Source organism: Choristoneura fumiferana, chromosome 21 (assembly GCF_025370935.1).
Source record: "Choristoneura fumiferana chromosome 21, NRCan_CFum_1, whole genome shotgun sequence".
Taxonomy (NCBI): domain Eukaryota; kingdom Metazoa; phylum Arthropoda; class Insecta; order Lepidoptera; family Tortricidae; genus Choristoneura; species Choristoneura fumiferana.
In genome coordinates, this window is record NC_133492.1 from 572,246 (window position 1) to 589,232 (window position 16,987).

A 16,987-nucleotide genomic window follows, 5' to 3' on the forward strand; every position below is an offset into this window, starting at 1 on the left:
ATAACCTCGACCGTATTATTTGTTGGGATGACATATACAAATAAAGTGACATAAAGTTAAATTAAAACACCAAACACAGTTTATATCAGTTTAATAAGCATAAGAACACAATAAACTTTTATCGTTTAATCTAAGATAACAGATACAGTCAACAGTAGATGTAGACAAGCAGTTGTAGAGCTCAAAATGATATACACGCGACTCTACCACCACTTATCCACTCATGCTGCCGACTGTATAATGACATAACACTCATTTAACATCATATCAGAGCTCGAAAAAGGTGAGCTTTTCTCATGCCATTACTGTCGTGTGTAGATATTTATATGGACACACCCTGAAAGTAAATATTAAAACAAAACTTGGCTCAATATGAATAAACTAAAATGACAATACATTTCAAAACGAGTACGGACAGCTTTTAAATTTATTCTAAAGTTTCTGTAAAATTGTAATAAAGTAAGTACTTTATTTTTTAAAGTTTTTTTTTTTAAATACAAACTGAGATATAGATGCACAGAGAAACCAGAAAAATAAGACCAGCACTGGGAATCGAACCCAGGTCCTCGGTATTCCGTACCCGTTTCTCGATGAGGGCTACGGTATAGATGTCGCTAGCGTCACTGCTTGAGTGGCTAGATAAGAAACAAACAAGCTGAGATATGTGGTGCATAGGGTAAATTCGTGTCTGTACCGTTGACCAGCAGTGGTGTAGCGGTATAGCACGCGGTACGGAATACCGAGGACCTGGGTTCGATTCCCAGTGCTGGTCTTATTTTTCTGGTTTCTCTGTGCATCTATATTTCAGTTTATATTTTCAATTTAGGTTTTACGGGATGACCGAAAAAGTAAAAAAATTGGAATTGAAATAAAAAATACAAAAAAAAATACAAAAAAAAACAATCTTATTTTTTTTATTCGACTCGATGGAAAACGAGCAAGTGGGTCTCCTGCTGGTAAGAGATCACCACCGCCCATAAACATCTGCAACACCGCAGGGGTTTTGCAAATGCGTTGCCAACCTAGAGGCCTAAGATGGGATACCTCAAGTGTCAGTAATTTCATCGGCTATCTTACTCTCCACGCCGAAACACAACAGTTTTCTATATTTTCTATTTTCAATGCATACTTCTTACGTTTCATTTCCACTTATAGACAGAGAAAATCTTTCTACATTCACTAAAGTGAGATGTATTAATTGTACTTTAAATTAAAATACTGTCCACATGTTAAAAATAAAACAGTGGAAATAAAATAATTTCGTTAGTAATCAGAATAATCGCTAAGGAAAACTACCCTTAAATGACAGGGTATGTCCATATTGCCCATGTTATGCAAACTTACAATTACAGCTCGCCCTTTTTCGAGCTCTCATTATTATCAACAAATGTCCACCGCTGGACTTTAGCCTGCTCCAGTTATCTATTACTTCCACGCGTATTTACGCATTTTAAGATTCTTTAACAAAATAACAGAATCTTTAGAGGCCGCCTTAATGGGCCATCGCTCCTTGTAGTGATGCGATCTCATCGCAAAATAAAACTGTTCTTGGTAGCGTCACATCTCAATTAGGCACCATTCACCTTTATATATGTCGTGTTGTGTCGTGACGACTCAGAACGGTATCGGTTTCATACATTTTATATGGTTGCGTTCACATTTATCTGATGCAATGTGTTGTGTTGTGTCGCATCAAAGGTATAGAGAGTGAGAGAGACAGAGAGCATCACGACACAACACGACAGATAAAATGTAAATGCGGATTTAGGACTTTAGGTAGACAGCATATGAGCGAGTGATGGTCTATAATGACGGAAAATATCACTGATTAAGAGTGCTTGTGAAATACAAAGCAAAGTGCAGATATTTATATGAAGTGGCTAATATTTTATGTGAAAAAAGTCACGGCATTACGAGTATGTCATAATGAAGTTACAAAGAAAACTATCACAGCTGGGCTTCGCAAACTAGTATCTTATTTACTAGCCGTAATAAACCGTTTAGTAGATAAAAAATGTGATTGCAATTGCGCCCGTACGTGCGCTTAGTAATAATCTTGCAGAGGTGGAATTTGGCCTCCAAAACAAGTCGTTAAAAGTAACTAAAAACTTAATGTTTCTATAAAAAAAGCTACTTCTAATTTTGGAATGGCTGTAGTAATCACATTTAAAACTTATCTAAACTAGGAACTCATAAAAAATAATATTTAAACAAAGACATCTATGTAGGTACCCACTATGTACCTTACGGCACTAGACTGGCTGTTTGGAATAAAACGCGCGGCGCATCAATCGTCAATACCTTATTACGATAACACACTATAATGAACCGTATATGCATAATATATGTAGATGTAGATATATTTAAATAAATAGCAAATGCTACAATACGTTACAAACAGGTCTTTAAATAATTATCAGAAATATTTATTCAGTCGGCATAAAAATCAACATACTATATTTTTTTTAATTCTAAATTAGGTATCAAGATCAGAATCAGAATCAGAAATATGTATTTGATACGGTTTCACGGTCTAAAAATTCAAATATTGGTACATGCGCATTCAACCTACATGAAGGTGTACAAATTTTCAATGTCAAGTTATATTACTTAGTATAATGTCAAATTTTATAATTATTGGGTATAATATAATGACATAAATATACATACAATATAATGACAATTCATTTTACCAAGTGATATGCAACAATTTTTTGTCAATTTTCTATTAAATATGCAGAAGGAAATAAAGTTGTTTGGCTACCTAGTATATTTTTATTATTATTTTACTTCCTTTATAAAAAGAGATCTGAGTTCCTAGTTGGTCCTCTTCGTATACATTTTCAACTCACATACATCTTATTTTATTATTACATAAGTATCACAACAGTTAAACAACATTTTGTTTTATATTATTGACTAAAATATATTACTTAAATTAATAATTATGAATATCTACTACATATTTTAACTTCTATTCTTACTATTAAATATTGCAAGAGACAAGGGTAACGAATTGCTACAAAATGAACATAATACAAAATGTTTAGTTGTTTATTATATAAATTGACTATTTATACAACTTAAACTTAGAATGTATTAAATTATAGAAAAATATTTTTTATTGTCCAGCGGTGGTGTAGCGGTATAGCACACGGCACGGAATGCCGAGGACCTGGGTTCGATTCCCACCGCCTGTCTTATTTTTCTGTGCATCTATATTTCAGTATGTATTTTCGATATAGGTTTTACGGGATGACCGTAAAAGTAACAAAAATTTGGAATTGTAATAAAAAATGCAAAAAGATTCCAAAAAACCAATCTTAATTTTTTTACTTTTCTATAATTTGGCATTTGGTTGACTGCGCTTGCATTGTTATCTAAACTATATATCCGTAACATAAGTCAATCCGACTATCACGCATTTTATTAACACGGCAAGTTATTTTTTTTTAAATAACATATTTATTCATATAATTTATACAGACTAGAAATACAGAAGAATATACATGTAAAAACACTTTTGGTATGGCATATTTTTTAAACAAAAAAATCACTTCAAAGCTACTAATAAAAAAGTGTCTAACTACCAAATTATAAAGGTAAGCCTGCAAAGTCTTTCAACCACCGTATCTTCTGCGCAAATAGAGCAATCTTTCATAATCAATGAACTAAAAGAATGTCCTTGCTCACCCCTTCCCTTCACTTGCTTCCTAGCTTGAAGGAACTGCATGAACACGCATATTTTGCATAAGCTTAGCTATCGTAAGTCGCGAGTGAGGAAGGAAATTCTTTTAGTTGATAATTATTATGATAACGTCTTGGAACAGCGACTGTCGGTCAATAATCGCAAACTTTATGACGAGCGGCGCCTGCAAGGGCGTGCTCTGAATTTCGTAGTTGCACTCACTTGTTGTCAAACGCGCGATGCACGGGCGGCTTCGCGATCACTCGGCCTATAAGTTTGGTAGTTTATATCGACGTTTTACTGGCAACAGGTACAGAGAAAGAAGTACAAGTGTATTCTGCCAGCTATCAAATAATAATGGAGACCGATATTAGTCATCATCATGTCAGCCGAAAGACGTCCACTGCTGGACATAGGCCTCCCCCAAGGCTCTCCACTCAGACCGGTCTTGTGCTTTCCGCATCCACCGCGATCCCGCGATCTTAACCAAGTCGTCGCTCCATCTTGTTGGAGGCCTACCGACAGCTCGTCTCCCGGTCCGCGGACGCTATTCGAGAACCTTCTGGCCCCATCAACCATCAGTCCTGCGAGCAATGTGCCCCGCCCACTGCCACTTTAGTTTCGCAATTCTTCGGGCTATGTCGGTAACCTTAGTTCTACTGCGGATATCATCATTTCAAATTCTATCCCGCAGAGAAACCCCGAGCATAGCCCTCCCATAGCCATCTGAGTGACTTTGAGTTTTCTTCACCGATATTAGTGCCTTCGAACATTTTAAGCCACTAGGGTTGACCACACTTTTTTTATTAAGGCTTAACCAGCTTTATATACGAAAGTTGCTGGGAATATTCATATTGTGCATTTGGAAGCAACATTATATATTTTTTTGAAAATCCCTCGTTATTATAACAACATGCATTTTTAAGCTCAGCTTAACGCTGGTTTAACTGAAAAACCTTTTAAGGTCTCTACACACTACATCGTATCATGTCATGACCGTAATAAGAGTAGAAACATGTCAGGAACGGAATGTCAAAGTCAAACGCTTACATGGACACGCGACTGCGACGGTTGGTTACGAAACGTGCTATGGGCATAGTCTCAAACTTTTCGATCTAAAAATTTGTCACTCTTATAAACAAAAAATAAATCTATTACATAATTTATTTTTAGTTATTAGCTTAGTTAAGCTTCCAGTTTAGGAGCATACAACATTTATTAGTTTTAAGTTAAATACCACTGAATTAAGATTGTTTTTTTTGGAATCTTTTTGTATTTTTTATTTCAATTCCAAATTTTCACCATCAGTGGTGTAGCGGTATAGCACGCGGTACGGATTACCGAGGACCTGGGTTCGATTCCCAGTGATGGTCTTATTTTTCTGTTTTTTCTGTGCATCTATATTTCAGTTTGTATTTTTAAATACCACTGCTATTTTGGGCATGCGGTGTCCTTCTATAATTAATAAGATATTTAGAGGTTTCATCATCCATTGATTAGTGTTAACTGGCGGTTAGGTGTGATGCCGTCTCTATTTGTTTTGTTCGAATAGACGGAGACGGCATCACATTTAACCGTCGGTTAACGCTAATCAATGGATGGTGCAACAGCCCCTTAGTCTTAAGCTGCACATGTAAAATAACATATGTATGTATGAGTATACCTACTTATTTTTGAAGGTGCAATAAATAAATTAAAACCGGCCAAGAGCGTGTCAGACTTCTCCAAAATAGGGTTCCGTAGCCATTACGAAAAAATTAAGTAATATTTTTTTAAGGATTTCGTATTTTATACGGAATCTTCCAAGTTTAGGTATATTTTATATCTTAGGCTGCTATTTACTCTTAAACTACTAATAATTCTCAAGCAAACTTAGTCGTTATAGTTTTCCTTGAAAGTTCGATATACTTACTACCATCCTGAATTTTTTAAAAATTTTCCACGCACCGGTTTAGATTTTAGAGGGGAGGCGACGCTCGATTTTCATGAAAATGTGCACTTTAAAGTTGAATATTTTGCAAATCACTGAATCGAAAAATCGTTTTAGCAAACCCCTGATGGTTTTAAGAGACCTATCCAACGATACTCCACACTACAAGATTGGTTGAAAAAAAAATCACCCTCACATTACGTCTCTAAAAAAGATTTTATTTAAATTTTTTTAATGTACTATTTTGTCAGCATAGTTTACATGTATATTCGTGCAAAATTACAGCTTTCTAGCACTGATAGTCCCTGAGCAAAGCCGCGGACGGACAGACAGACAGACAGACATGGCAAAACTATAAGGGTTCCGTTTTTACCATTTTGGCTCCGGAACCCTAAAAAATACATATATTTTTGCCAGACACGTTGCTATTACATTACGGTCATTTTATGGATACAGTGTAATGTGTAACCTTAACGCTTTTCGTTTACGTCACACTTCTTACAAATCACCGATGCTGCATGGTGGTCGCTACCGGAACCTCAGGTCGTCGGGGCGTCGCGTGAAGTACGCCACGCGGTGGGGGGGGACGCGGTACTCGTGCATCCAGCGGCTGCCTTTGCGCAGGGAGCCGTCGATGCCGTCCTGCCACAGCCCCGCGGGCAAGTACACTGCGGAAAGAAACAGTGTTAGCAGAGGTAAGGTAGAGGTTTTGCAGGTGGTAGGACCTTGTGCAAGGTCCGCCAGGATTGCTACCACCATCTTGCTCGCTAATCCTGCCGTAAAGCAGCCGTGCTTGCACTGTTGTGTTTCGGCGTGGAGAGTAAGACAGCCGGTGAAATTACTGGCATCTGAGGTATCCCATCTTAGGCCTCTAGGTTGGCAACGCATCTGCAATACCCCTGGTGTTGCAGATGTTTATGGGCGGTGGTGATCTCTTACCATCAGAAGACCCACTTGCTCGTTTTCCATCCAGTCGAATAAAAAAAAAAGGTAAGGAGAGAGGTCAGCTGTCGCCCCCTTGAGAATTGAAAAAATTTAGCCGTTATTTTTTGGCACGTTGAGGTTTTCACTTGTTTAATAAGCTCTCAACTGTCTTTTGTCATCCTCTATACATCTACTAGCTTCCCCACTGATCATCGAGAGATGATGATCGATGAGATTGTAACAAACCGACTTACAAACTTTCGCATTAATAATATTAATGGGATCAGTTTGTTTTAAAAACCGAGGAAGCTTCTTTAAAACTATTTAAATGTAGTCAGCTCTAAGAAACGCCAACAAGCACGACATGGCCTAGGAAATCAGGATGATTGGAAACCCTATCATAAATCAGAGTCAATGCGCTGAGCATAAAATATACACCGCACAAAAGTTTGTTTACATTTAGTTAAATACCTATCCCAAACAAGTATAGAAACGACACTCTGCAGTCAAATTGCTGCTGCCTAAGGTGCCATAAACAATCGGTGTGCTAGAGACAGACGAGTCACTAGACAATCGCCGTCGGTTTCTAAAAGAATGAGGTTTGTCCTAAATTTTCATGAGTATAGAATACAGAGACAGATTTTACGAGCTAACTACCTCATGACATGACTCATCGTCACTCACCCTCTCTAGTGGTCTGTCCAGGGAACAGCACTGGCGCGACTACAATGTCGTCCCCGATGGCGAACTCGTCCTGGACGAAGAGGGCCGCGTCTCCCCCCGTGACCAGCCAGAGCGGTCTGATGAGCGGCAGCCCTTCCTCCAGCGCCTCGCGCTTGTACTTCTGGAGTAGAGGAGTTACCTGGCGAGAGAAGGGTTCTGTCAATTATCTTATCTGTTAGGATTTTTTTGTAGTTTTACTTGCGACGTTCGGTATGTTTTTTTATCGAACAGCTGGCAAACGAGCAGGCGGGTCACCTGATGGTAAGTGATCACCGCCGCCCATGGACACTTACAGCATTATAAATACAGCAATAAAGGTGCGGGTGAAAACAACCCTTATGCCAACTGCTACGGTGATGGAACTTAGCAGCTGGGATGAGATTTAAGAGTTCGTCGGAACACTCCCCATTGTAGATCCTATAAAAAATGCAGAGAGAACTAACGTCTCTGCGAAGGTGTGTCTAAAAGTTTCTGTTTTTCGTAATTCGCAAATAATTTTACGACCACTTCCCGCTACCAAATATTGAGCTGAAGTTTGGCATACTTGTGTAAATTTTGTAGCAATACAATCAGGCAGTGGATTTTTGATGGGCTAGAATCATCTCCGCAAGACGGAACTCTTCGACGGTTTATGGTATCGACTTGAAACTTGATATTGATAATGTAATTTGAGTGACAATAAAAGCAAAAAAAAAAACTGTATTAAAAAATGAATTTATATAAAAAAAAGGTTTTTTCTACGATATTAAGACCTAATAGTAGAATACCTTGATAGGCATCCAAAAATGTATACTCACAACTTTCTGCCTCAAACTAGTCAGGTTCTTGGCCATTTCGAGGACCTTCTCATCGTTGTACTTGCTCGGTAGGTGCGTGAACTTCATCACCGGCAAGAACGTGGCCATCTGCAGCCAACGAGTGTACAGCTCCACTTCTGGCAGCTCTATGCCGTTGTCAGAACTAGTCACGTTTGAATCCAGGGAGCCTGCTAGTAAAAATTCTGTTTCAGATTACAGAACTAATAGTACCTAGATGAAGAGAAAATGTGCGGTGCGCTTATTTGCCTAAAAAGGAATTTATTTTCTCGGCTCTGTCTATAAATCACCATTCGGTTTCTTAGTCAAAATACCACAAACGGGATTTATCACGCTAAAACACACGAGTAATATTTATCTCGACGTTTTGATCACATTACAGTGGCCGTGGTCACGAGTAGACTGAAGTAGAGTAGTAGTGGGGTAGTTTAGTGTGGCGTTTATGGTATTTTGACTATGAGTGAAAATCACGAAAGTTTAAAACGTTATATTGGGTTCCATTGCTCAAAAATAGATTTTTGCACCAATTATACCACTGTTCTTTAATAATAGCAATGTTCATAAATGAACACAAATAAACCAGCAGTCACAAGGTACTCAGAGGGTTGAAGTTTTTTTGAAATACAGCACGATATAATGCCTCTTTGTAGAGCACCATAGTCGCAGCCTTAGATCTAGAAGTAGATTATATTATATAGGTATCAACTCTACCTTTAGAAGAAGGCAGGAACTGCTCGCTTCCAGGCCAGTAGATGTCACCTCCCACAGCACCAGGCATGATGAAAGGAAACCCGCTTATGCCATAAGTCAACATCGTCGGTATGACTGACCTTAGCGCTTCCCAACTCGATTCAAAAGGTGGTAAACTGACAAATATGGGCGGCCTAGGTAACGACACGGCAGCGGACACACCAATAATATTCAAGGATTTCTCAAAGGTCTTCGTAAATATCGTTTTGTACTGATCTGGATTGATCAATCGCTTCTCACACTGGTAATACATCGGCATATCATACCCTGTACCCAAATCTAAATAAAAAGAGTCTATGTGATACTTTTCTATTACCGCTTGAAGTTTTTCTAGAAGCCATGGAACTGTTCTATTGTTGGTGATATCTAAAACACCAGCACTGGCCAAAGATTTGAATCTAGTTAAAGCTGGTATTCTCCTATCGCTTTCTCTCTCGCTAATCAACAGTCTCTTTTGCACGCACTCGGCGAAATTCTTACTCTCAGTACTTATAAAAGGTTGAATTGTAAATGCAACTTTAAAGCCTCTTCTGTGTAGTTTATCTACGGTTATATTTAAAGTTTCAAATCGACTCGTGTCTACGGTTAAGTCTCCTATTTCATTCTGCCAGTATTCGTTGATCAAAACATGGCCTTGTTTGAGGAAACCTAAATTGATAACGTCTTCGGTGTATTTTGATATAGTTTCGGCTTGCAACTCGTGTTTGAATCTAGGAGCTATTTGCCACACCGGTTCAGATATCAAAGATTCTAAAGTCTGCATATCAGCTGGCTTAAGACCGTCCCATAATGGAGCACGTTGGTGACTGTGTATGGAAGAATGCAAAGACTTCATGTCCTTGAAGTGCAGATGTTGTAGCTCATCTCAGGAAAATCTGTGAGCTTATTAGCATAAGCGAAGTTGTCGTGTTGCGCTTTGATGCAGATTTGTTTGCTTCCTTTGTTGACGGAGATGTGTAGAGGAGTTTCTTCGTCAATGATTACGGCAGCGCCCTTGGAGTTGATGAGGTATCTGGTGAGGACGTTGCCGAATTGGGATTTTTGAATGTCTCCGGTGATGAAGGGCGTGAAGTCGATGGAGCCGATGTTGAGGGGCCATGTGAGGTTAGAGGCCTGGCCGCCGCCGTACCAATGAGTCTTCGTGTCACTCCAGTCGAAACAATCAGTTGGGTGGACATCTGCAATTTAAAAATTTAATTTACTTGTAATGCATACAAAAGTACCAACCATGTCACAGGGACTTCCAACGCACAGAAAAGAACATAGAGTACATACCCAGACAGCGCTGCCCGCCAAGATAAGTTGAGCTATTTAGATCTATCTTTACGTACCATGTCGCGTCATTCCAATGCAGAGAGTACAGTAGTACATAGAGTAGCACACGCACTGCTTGCCAAGATGATTCAAAGTATCTATCTATATTTACGTACCATGTCGTAGAGACTTCCAGTGCACGGAATAACACGTGGTATTGTCGACGCCGGGGTCGTGCGGCAGGCACTTGAGGTAGAAGCGCGCGGCGGCGAGCCACTCCAGGCACTCGGAGCCCTCGCGCCGGTGCTCCGGGAGGCAGGGGAACGCCTTTACCTTGCCTTTTAGATTCACCGCTGGAATAACAAAAACAATGTAGGTTGAAGGCACCAGTCATGGATAGGAACCAATTGGTTTGCAACGGAGGGTCCGCTCTTCTTTTTAAACTAACAACACTAAAGTTCAGATAGCTGATGATTGTAACTAGTAAACTTCATGAATGGTGCTACTGTGCTTACTCTTTATATCAACCGAGCCGTAACCCTAGAAGGAGTGAATCTGCAAATTTCCGTAATCGAAAAACCTATAGGGTACTTCAGGTTGTCCTAGAAACTAATTTTTTTTATGAGGTAGCTCTTATAGCACTAACATTTTGCTTAAGAGAGGGGCTCTGCTTAACTTGGATATTCATATACACTATACCTAAAATTTGTACGAAACCATCGGTTTGGAAATCCGATGTGTTCATAGTTGGTTTACTATCTCTTCTAATTATTTAATCCACTTTGTTATGCTTGTATTACTAGTTAAATTGTAATATTGTTTATGCTTTATTGCGCGCATTCTTGGCAATGATACTCCAAATTGCCATTACAAACAGACTTGTTAAGGAGCCTTTTGGGTTCAAGCAAACTACTTACAATAAACACAACCGCACTGCAATTCTACTGAGCGGCAAAAATCTGGCCCTCAAATGTATGTAATTTTGTATGAAGAGCGGGCCAAATTTTGAGTCGCTGAGTATATTTAGCACTCATGGTCATAAAGAAACAATCTCCTTACTTAATCTCATGACCTCTTGAACAACAAAAGAAACTGAAAGTATCTCACCTAAACTGGCCCTCAAAATCTCCACATCATCAGCACTCAGCACTCTCAGCAGCCTCTTTGGCTCATTGAACTGTAATGCATCGAAGTACGCTTGGCTGCTGGCTTGTCGGTGGTAGAGGACGTATGCGAAACCCACGAAGAACACGACTGCGAGGAACATGAGAGCCACGAATGCACGGAGCTTGTAGTCTGTCGGCTTCTTGCGGATTTTTTGAGGGATACTCTGCGAAGTAAATGTGAAAAGGGAAGTTAGTCTTCGACTTGGAGTTGCAAGTGAAAATAGTCTTTGACACGAAGAAGATTTCATTCATTTTGCTCATTGATTTTGGGAGCGTTTATTGTTTTTTTGAGTTGTCTCCTGAAGGGCCAAATACACCTTTGATTTTGTTTCATCTTATTTCAGCCGAAAGACGTCCACTACATACATAGACAGACATTAGGCCTCCCCCAAGGCTCTCCACTCAGACCGGTCTTGTGCTTTCCGTACTACCGCGATCCCGCGATCTTAACCAGATCGGCGCTCCATCTTGTTGGAGGCATACCGTACCGACAGCTCGTCTCCCGCTCAGCGGACGCCATTTGAGAACCTTCTGACTTTGTTTCCTTGTTTTATTTTTTATTTTTTATATGAGGTGCTTTATATGACATGGGGGCGTGCACTCGGGAAAAATCGGGAAGGGAGGACCCCGACAGTGCCGATTATCACCGGCTAAAAAACCCGGCTCATCATCCCAGCCTCTTTACGTCCCACTGCTGGGCACAGGCCTCCTCTCAGAAAGAGAGGGCTTGGGCCGTAGTTCCCACGCGGGCCCAGTGCGGATTGGGAACTTTCCTCACGATGTTTACATTCACCGTGAAGCTCATGGTAAATTTCAAACGTAATTTCACACTTGAATTTCGAAAAACTCTGAGGTGCGAGCCGGGGTTTGAACCCACGAACCTCTGCTTAAGAGGCGATAGGTCCAACCACTAGGCCACCACGGTTTTTTGCACCCCGTTTAAAAAATCCTGCTGCGTGCCCCCAACTACCTAGAGCTACTATAAGTAAAAGAGGGTTGGAGGGATTTTTTTATCTAACCAAAGACTTGTTTCAGCCATTTGCTGGAAAGCCGGGAGAGGGGGTGCATTCTCCCGTTAGGTTCTGTGGAGTACTTTGAATCTAATTTTATTGATCCCCATTGGTTTCTGTAAAGAATGACCTTCCCTCGCTCTTTTCTCAGCTAGAGCAGTAACCAACCTGGAGTTTCTCTCGCAGCAGACTGGCGAGCGAGTTGACAGACACGACGGAGTTGTTGGGCGAGTAATCGTCCTCGTCCATGCTGAACTCGCTGCGCGCGCGCCGAGGGTACTTGCGCCGCGGGGAGCGGAGAGGTGCTCTGAAAAATACGCATTTATAAAGCTCTGTTTTTTTTTTCAATTTAGTTTATAATCTCTATCTGTCAACATGTCCAGAGAGGCCCTGGCGCACATACTACTTATACTCTTAAAAACCGGCCAAGAGCGTGTCGGACACGCCCTAAATAGGGTTCCGTAGCCATTACGAAATTATTAAGTAATAGTGTAAGATTGGTTTTTTGGAATCTTTTTTGTATTTTTTATTTCAATTCCAAATTTTTTGTTACTTTTACGGTCATTCCGTATAACTCATATCGAAAATACAAACTGAAATATAGATGCATAGAAAAACCAGAAAAATAAGACCAGTGCTGAGAATCGAATCCAGGTCCTCGGCATTCCGTGCCACGTGCTATACCACTACACCACCACTGGAATATTTTTCTGAGGATTTCGTATTTAATACGGAATGTTCCAAGTTTAGGTAGGTATATTTTATACCTAAGGCTGCTATTTACTCATAAACTACTAATAATTCTCAAGCAAACCGTTATAGTTTTCCTTGAAAGTTTGATATACTTTTTACCATCCTGAATATTTTAAAATTTTTCAACCTAGGTACCGGTCGGGACGCTCGATTTTAATAAAAATTTGCACTTTAAAGTTGAATATATCGCAAACAAATTACTGAAACGAAAAATCGTCTTAGCAAACCCCTAATGGTAAAAGACCTATCCAACGATACCCCATACTATAGGGTTGGATGAGAAAAAAAAAATCACCCCCACTTGACGTCTATGGGAGGTACCCTAAAAACTTTTATTCAAAATACTTTATTGTACCATTTTGTCGGCATAGTTTACATACATATCCTTGCAAAATTACAGCTTTCTAGCATTGATAGTCCCTGAGCAAAGCCGCGGACGGACAGACAGACAGACAGACAGACATGGCGAAACCATAAGGGTTCCGTTTTTGCCATTTTGGCTCCGGAACCCTAAAATTTGCAAAAGCGCCTAGCTAACAACTGGAGACCATAGGGCCATTATTTATCTGTCGAACGAGAAAACGCTGCTATCTTTTGGGCACAAAGCACGGAGGGCCATTTCTAGATTTCATTTAGTTTCAAGATACTAGCTTTTATTTTATTTATTTTATTTCTTCTCTGTTATTCAATGTAATATTTCAATTCAATTGTTAGTTGCTGTAACTTAATATTTAAGTACCTAATATTGCCATTTCATCAAAATATTTTAAGTAAATATGGCAGCAAACAAAAAAGTGGTGCATAAAAATAACCCGGTTAATCGCACAAACTGCAGCGAGCGGACGAGGCTACTCAAATAAAATGTCAAATAAAGTGTGTCAAAATGCAAGATGGCAGTAAGTCCACTTCCAGTGTCACATCCTCATTATCACGTATTTCCAGTTCCGAGCAAGGTCGACGTGGGCTGTTAGTTTATACAGGTAATGCTATCCCTGCTGTTAAAGTCTAGAAACTGGAGTATATTACTTAAAAATTGGGTGGAAATGTGTGTGCTTAAACTTCCTTTTTATTCACTTCTGAATAAATCATTTTCTTTCGTCATTTGAAAATACATATAAAAATAGCAAAGGCAAAATGTCAGATAATGACCAAATTATCTAAGTATAATCTACGAAATCAACTTGGAAAAGTCTTAAACCCCCGACATTGTCTTTTATAAGTTCCATAGGGGATTTTTATAAAAGTTCATTTACCTCTTCACCAACAACATTATAAATAACTTTTATAGAACCCGCATATTTTATAGTTAGTTAGTAAGTTAACTTAGTTTTAGAGTAGGTACCCTTCTTGTGTAATATTATATATACCTACTTAATTATTGGCAATAAACGCATTTTCTTTCTTATATCTAAAAATGGCTGACCCGATTTTAATGGAACACACTTTTTCGTAAAAAAGAAAGAAAGAAAAAAAAGAAAAACATTTATTCGTGACATTTTACAAATTAAAGAAAAAGAAAAAAGGAAATAAAGACAAATTTTGTCACGAAATGGCCCCAACTCAGCATGATGTCAACCTTGCGGCCGACGCTGGTCTTCCGTTGGAACCATTTAGGAGCAGCAGTAACAGCTGGTAGACCCTTACTGTAACCGCATGCTGGCTGCAGTACGAATGGGCCGGCTCGCACGGGTTAGTACCACACTCCCACAGAATACCGGCGTGAAATAGTAGGTTTGCTACTGTGTTTCGTACGGTGAATGAAGATCCGGAGGCCCGACTCCCCTCCCCCTTCCCCCCTCCTCTATCCCCTCCCCTTTAGGCCGGCAACGCGCCCGCAGTCCTAATAACGCTGTAGGTGTCAATGGGTGGCGGTGATCGCTTACCATCAGGTGACCCGCCAGCTCGTTTTCCAGCTATATCATTAAAAAAAATCGAAATAGGTCTATTCGTTTGAGAGCTAAATGCCAGATCCTGTGACCTGAAATGTATATTTCAGAACTAAATTATTGTTATTATTATTTTAAAATTTATGACGGTGGAAGCATTCTACACTTCCACTGAACGTAGATATAGTTTAGATATAGTTAGTGTTTAGTATTGTAACTAAGGGACCCCATACATCCCTGTATTTCTTTTATTATTATTTTTTTGTATTTTTTTTTCTTTAATTGTATAATATAGTTTTAAGTATTTTATTTGTAATTATATTTTTATGAAAAAATGACTTTCTGCCAAGTTTCTTGCGGCGCATTTTTCTTGGCAATGATGGTCTTTCCGAAAGCGCTGGTAGTTTAAAAAAATGACGTGTAAAAGTGCCCATTGCGGCCTATTTACTGAATAAATCATTTGAATTTGAATTTTGTTGAATTTGATCCAGACAGACAGACATCGGCATCAAATTTAACATTGTCCTTTTTTTTATTCGACTGGATGGCAAACGAGCAAGTGGGTCTCCTGAAAGTAAGAGATCACCACCGCCCATAAACATCTGCATAAATTTCACCATTTTGCGTTGGGGTTTAAAAATTGGGTGGAAATTCGTGTGGTCTTCGGGTGAGCCTCCAATGATGACTTTTTATTTGGAAAATCGTTTGGTCGTTTATTTTTGCCTTCCACAACGCAGTGCTTGGAGTCCGGAGTTACAAAGAATGTAAAGTTCCTCTTTATACATCAGAAATTCACTCTAAATTAAATATTTTCTTTTACATTTTGCAAAATTATATAAAACTATTATAAGTTTTTTTTTGACGACCGGATTTCTAAGTGGTTAGAGAACCTGACTACAAAGCTTGAGGTCCCGGGTTCGATTCTCGACCGGTGCAGATATTTGTATAAATAGTACGAATGTTTGTTCTTGGATCTTGGATTTTTAATACGTATTTATCTATATAAGTATGTTTATCCGCTGTTAAGCTTTGCTTAGTTTGGGACTAGGTCAATTGGTGTCAAGTGTCCCATTTTTTTTTATAAAGTCAAAATATTAGATAACGACAAAAGTAAAATAGGTTTAGCGAACGGTTATTAACAAGTTACCTACTGAGTTATGAACATGCCAAATTAGCTTGGTGAGCTAGATCTCAACACAACGAGAATTATAAGCAAATAGTTAATTGCTATGAAGATAATCGTTATCAGTATAATATAGGCCAACGTTTAACTACAAACATGATGAATAATAATGTCTTACAATATTGCTCTACATAAAAAAATGCCTTTTTTACCCGACTCGGCGAAGGAGGGTTATTGACTGATTCCGAATATTATGCATGATGTGATGACAAATTCGTCTTTTTGTCGTACAGTCAAAGTCAAAGTTTTGTTTTGCCGGTGGTAGGACCTTGTGCAAGGTCCGCCCGGATTGCTACCACCATCTTGCTCGCTAATCCTGCCGTGAAGCAGCAGTGCTTGCAGCGTGGAGAGTAAGACAGCCGGTGAAATTACTGGCACGTGAGGTATCCCATCTTAGGCCTCTAGGTTGGCAACGCGTCTGCAATACCCCTGGTGTTGCAGATGTTTATGGTTGGTGGTGATCTCTTACCATCAGGAGACCTACTTGCTCGTTTGCCATCCAGTCGTATAAAAGAAAAACAGTCGAACAAATTGAATTATGACCCAGGATCAGGATCACTATTATTTCCTTGACAAAAGTATATAATGAGATGTCAACATGACATTAGTAGCACAGAGGTACCTGCTGGCCCCACCCTGGGTGATTTTTCAATTTGTTGTACAACTGCGTAGTAGGTTAGGTACGTCATGAAAAACATCTCTAGTGTTATTCTCTTGTCAATCAACATTTTTTCTTGCATGTAGAAACCTGTAGCTCGAGGAACTAAAACCCCATACGGCGCGAGCGACATCGTGTGTACATAATTTTTATGGATGATGTATTATAACTTATCATCATCATCATCCCAGCCTATATACGTCCCACTGCTGGGCACAGGCCTCCTCTCAGAACAAGAGGGCTTGGG

The 16,987-nt window shown here is 39.4% G+C and overlaps 1 protein-coding gene across 1 annotated transcript in view; it reads right to left on the bottom strand.

Moving 5' to 3' along the window:
- Positions 1-74: 74 nt before the first annotated feature.
- LOC141439896 (myogenesis-regulating glycosidase) overlaps positions 75-16,987 on the bottom strand; it is a 61,084-nt gene continuing 44,171 nt past the window's right edge. Inside the window, 8 exon segments of the mRNA XM_074104336.1 lie at positions 75-6,286; positions 7,227-7,404; positions 8,063-8,250; positions 8,792-9,673; positions 9,676-10,008; positions 10,261-10,437; positions 11,192-11,414; positions 12,429-12,567. Of these exon segments, the coding sequence (XP_073960437.1) occupies positions 6,147-6,286; positions 7,227-7,404; positions 8,063-8,250; positions 8,792-9,673; positions 9,676-10,008; positions 10,261-10,437; positions 11,192-11,414; positions 12,429-12,567 (2,260 nt within the window). The 3' untranslated portion in view covers positions 75-6,146.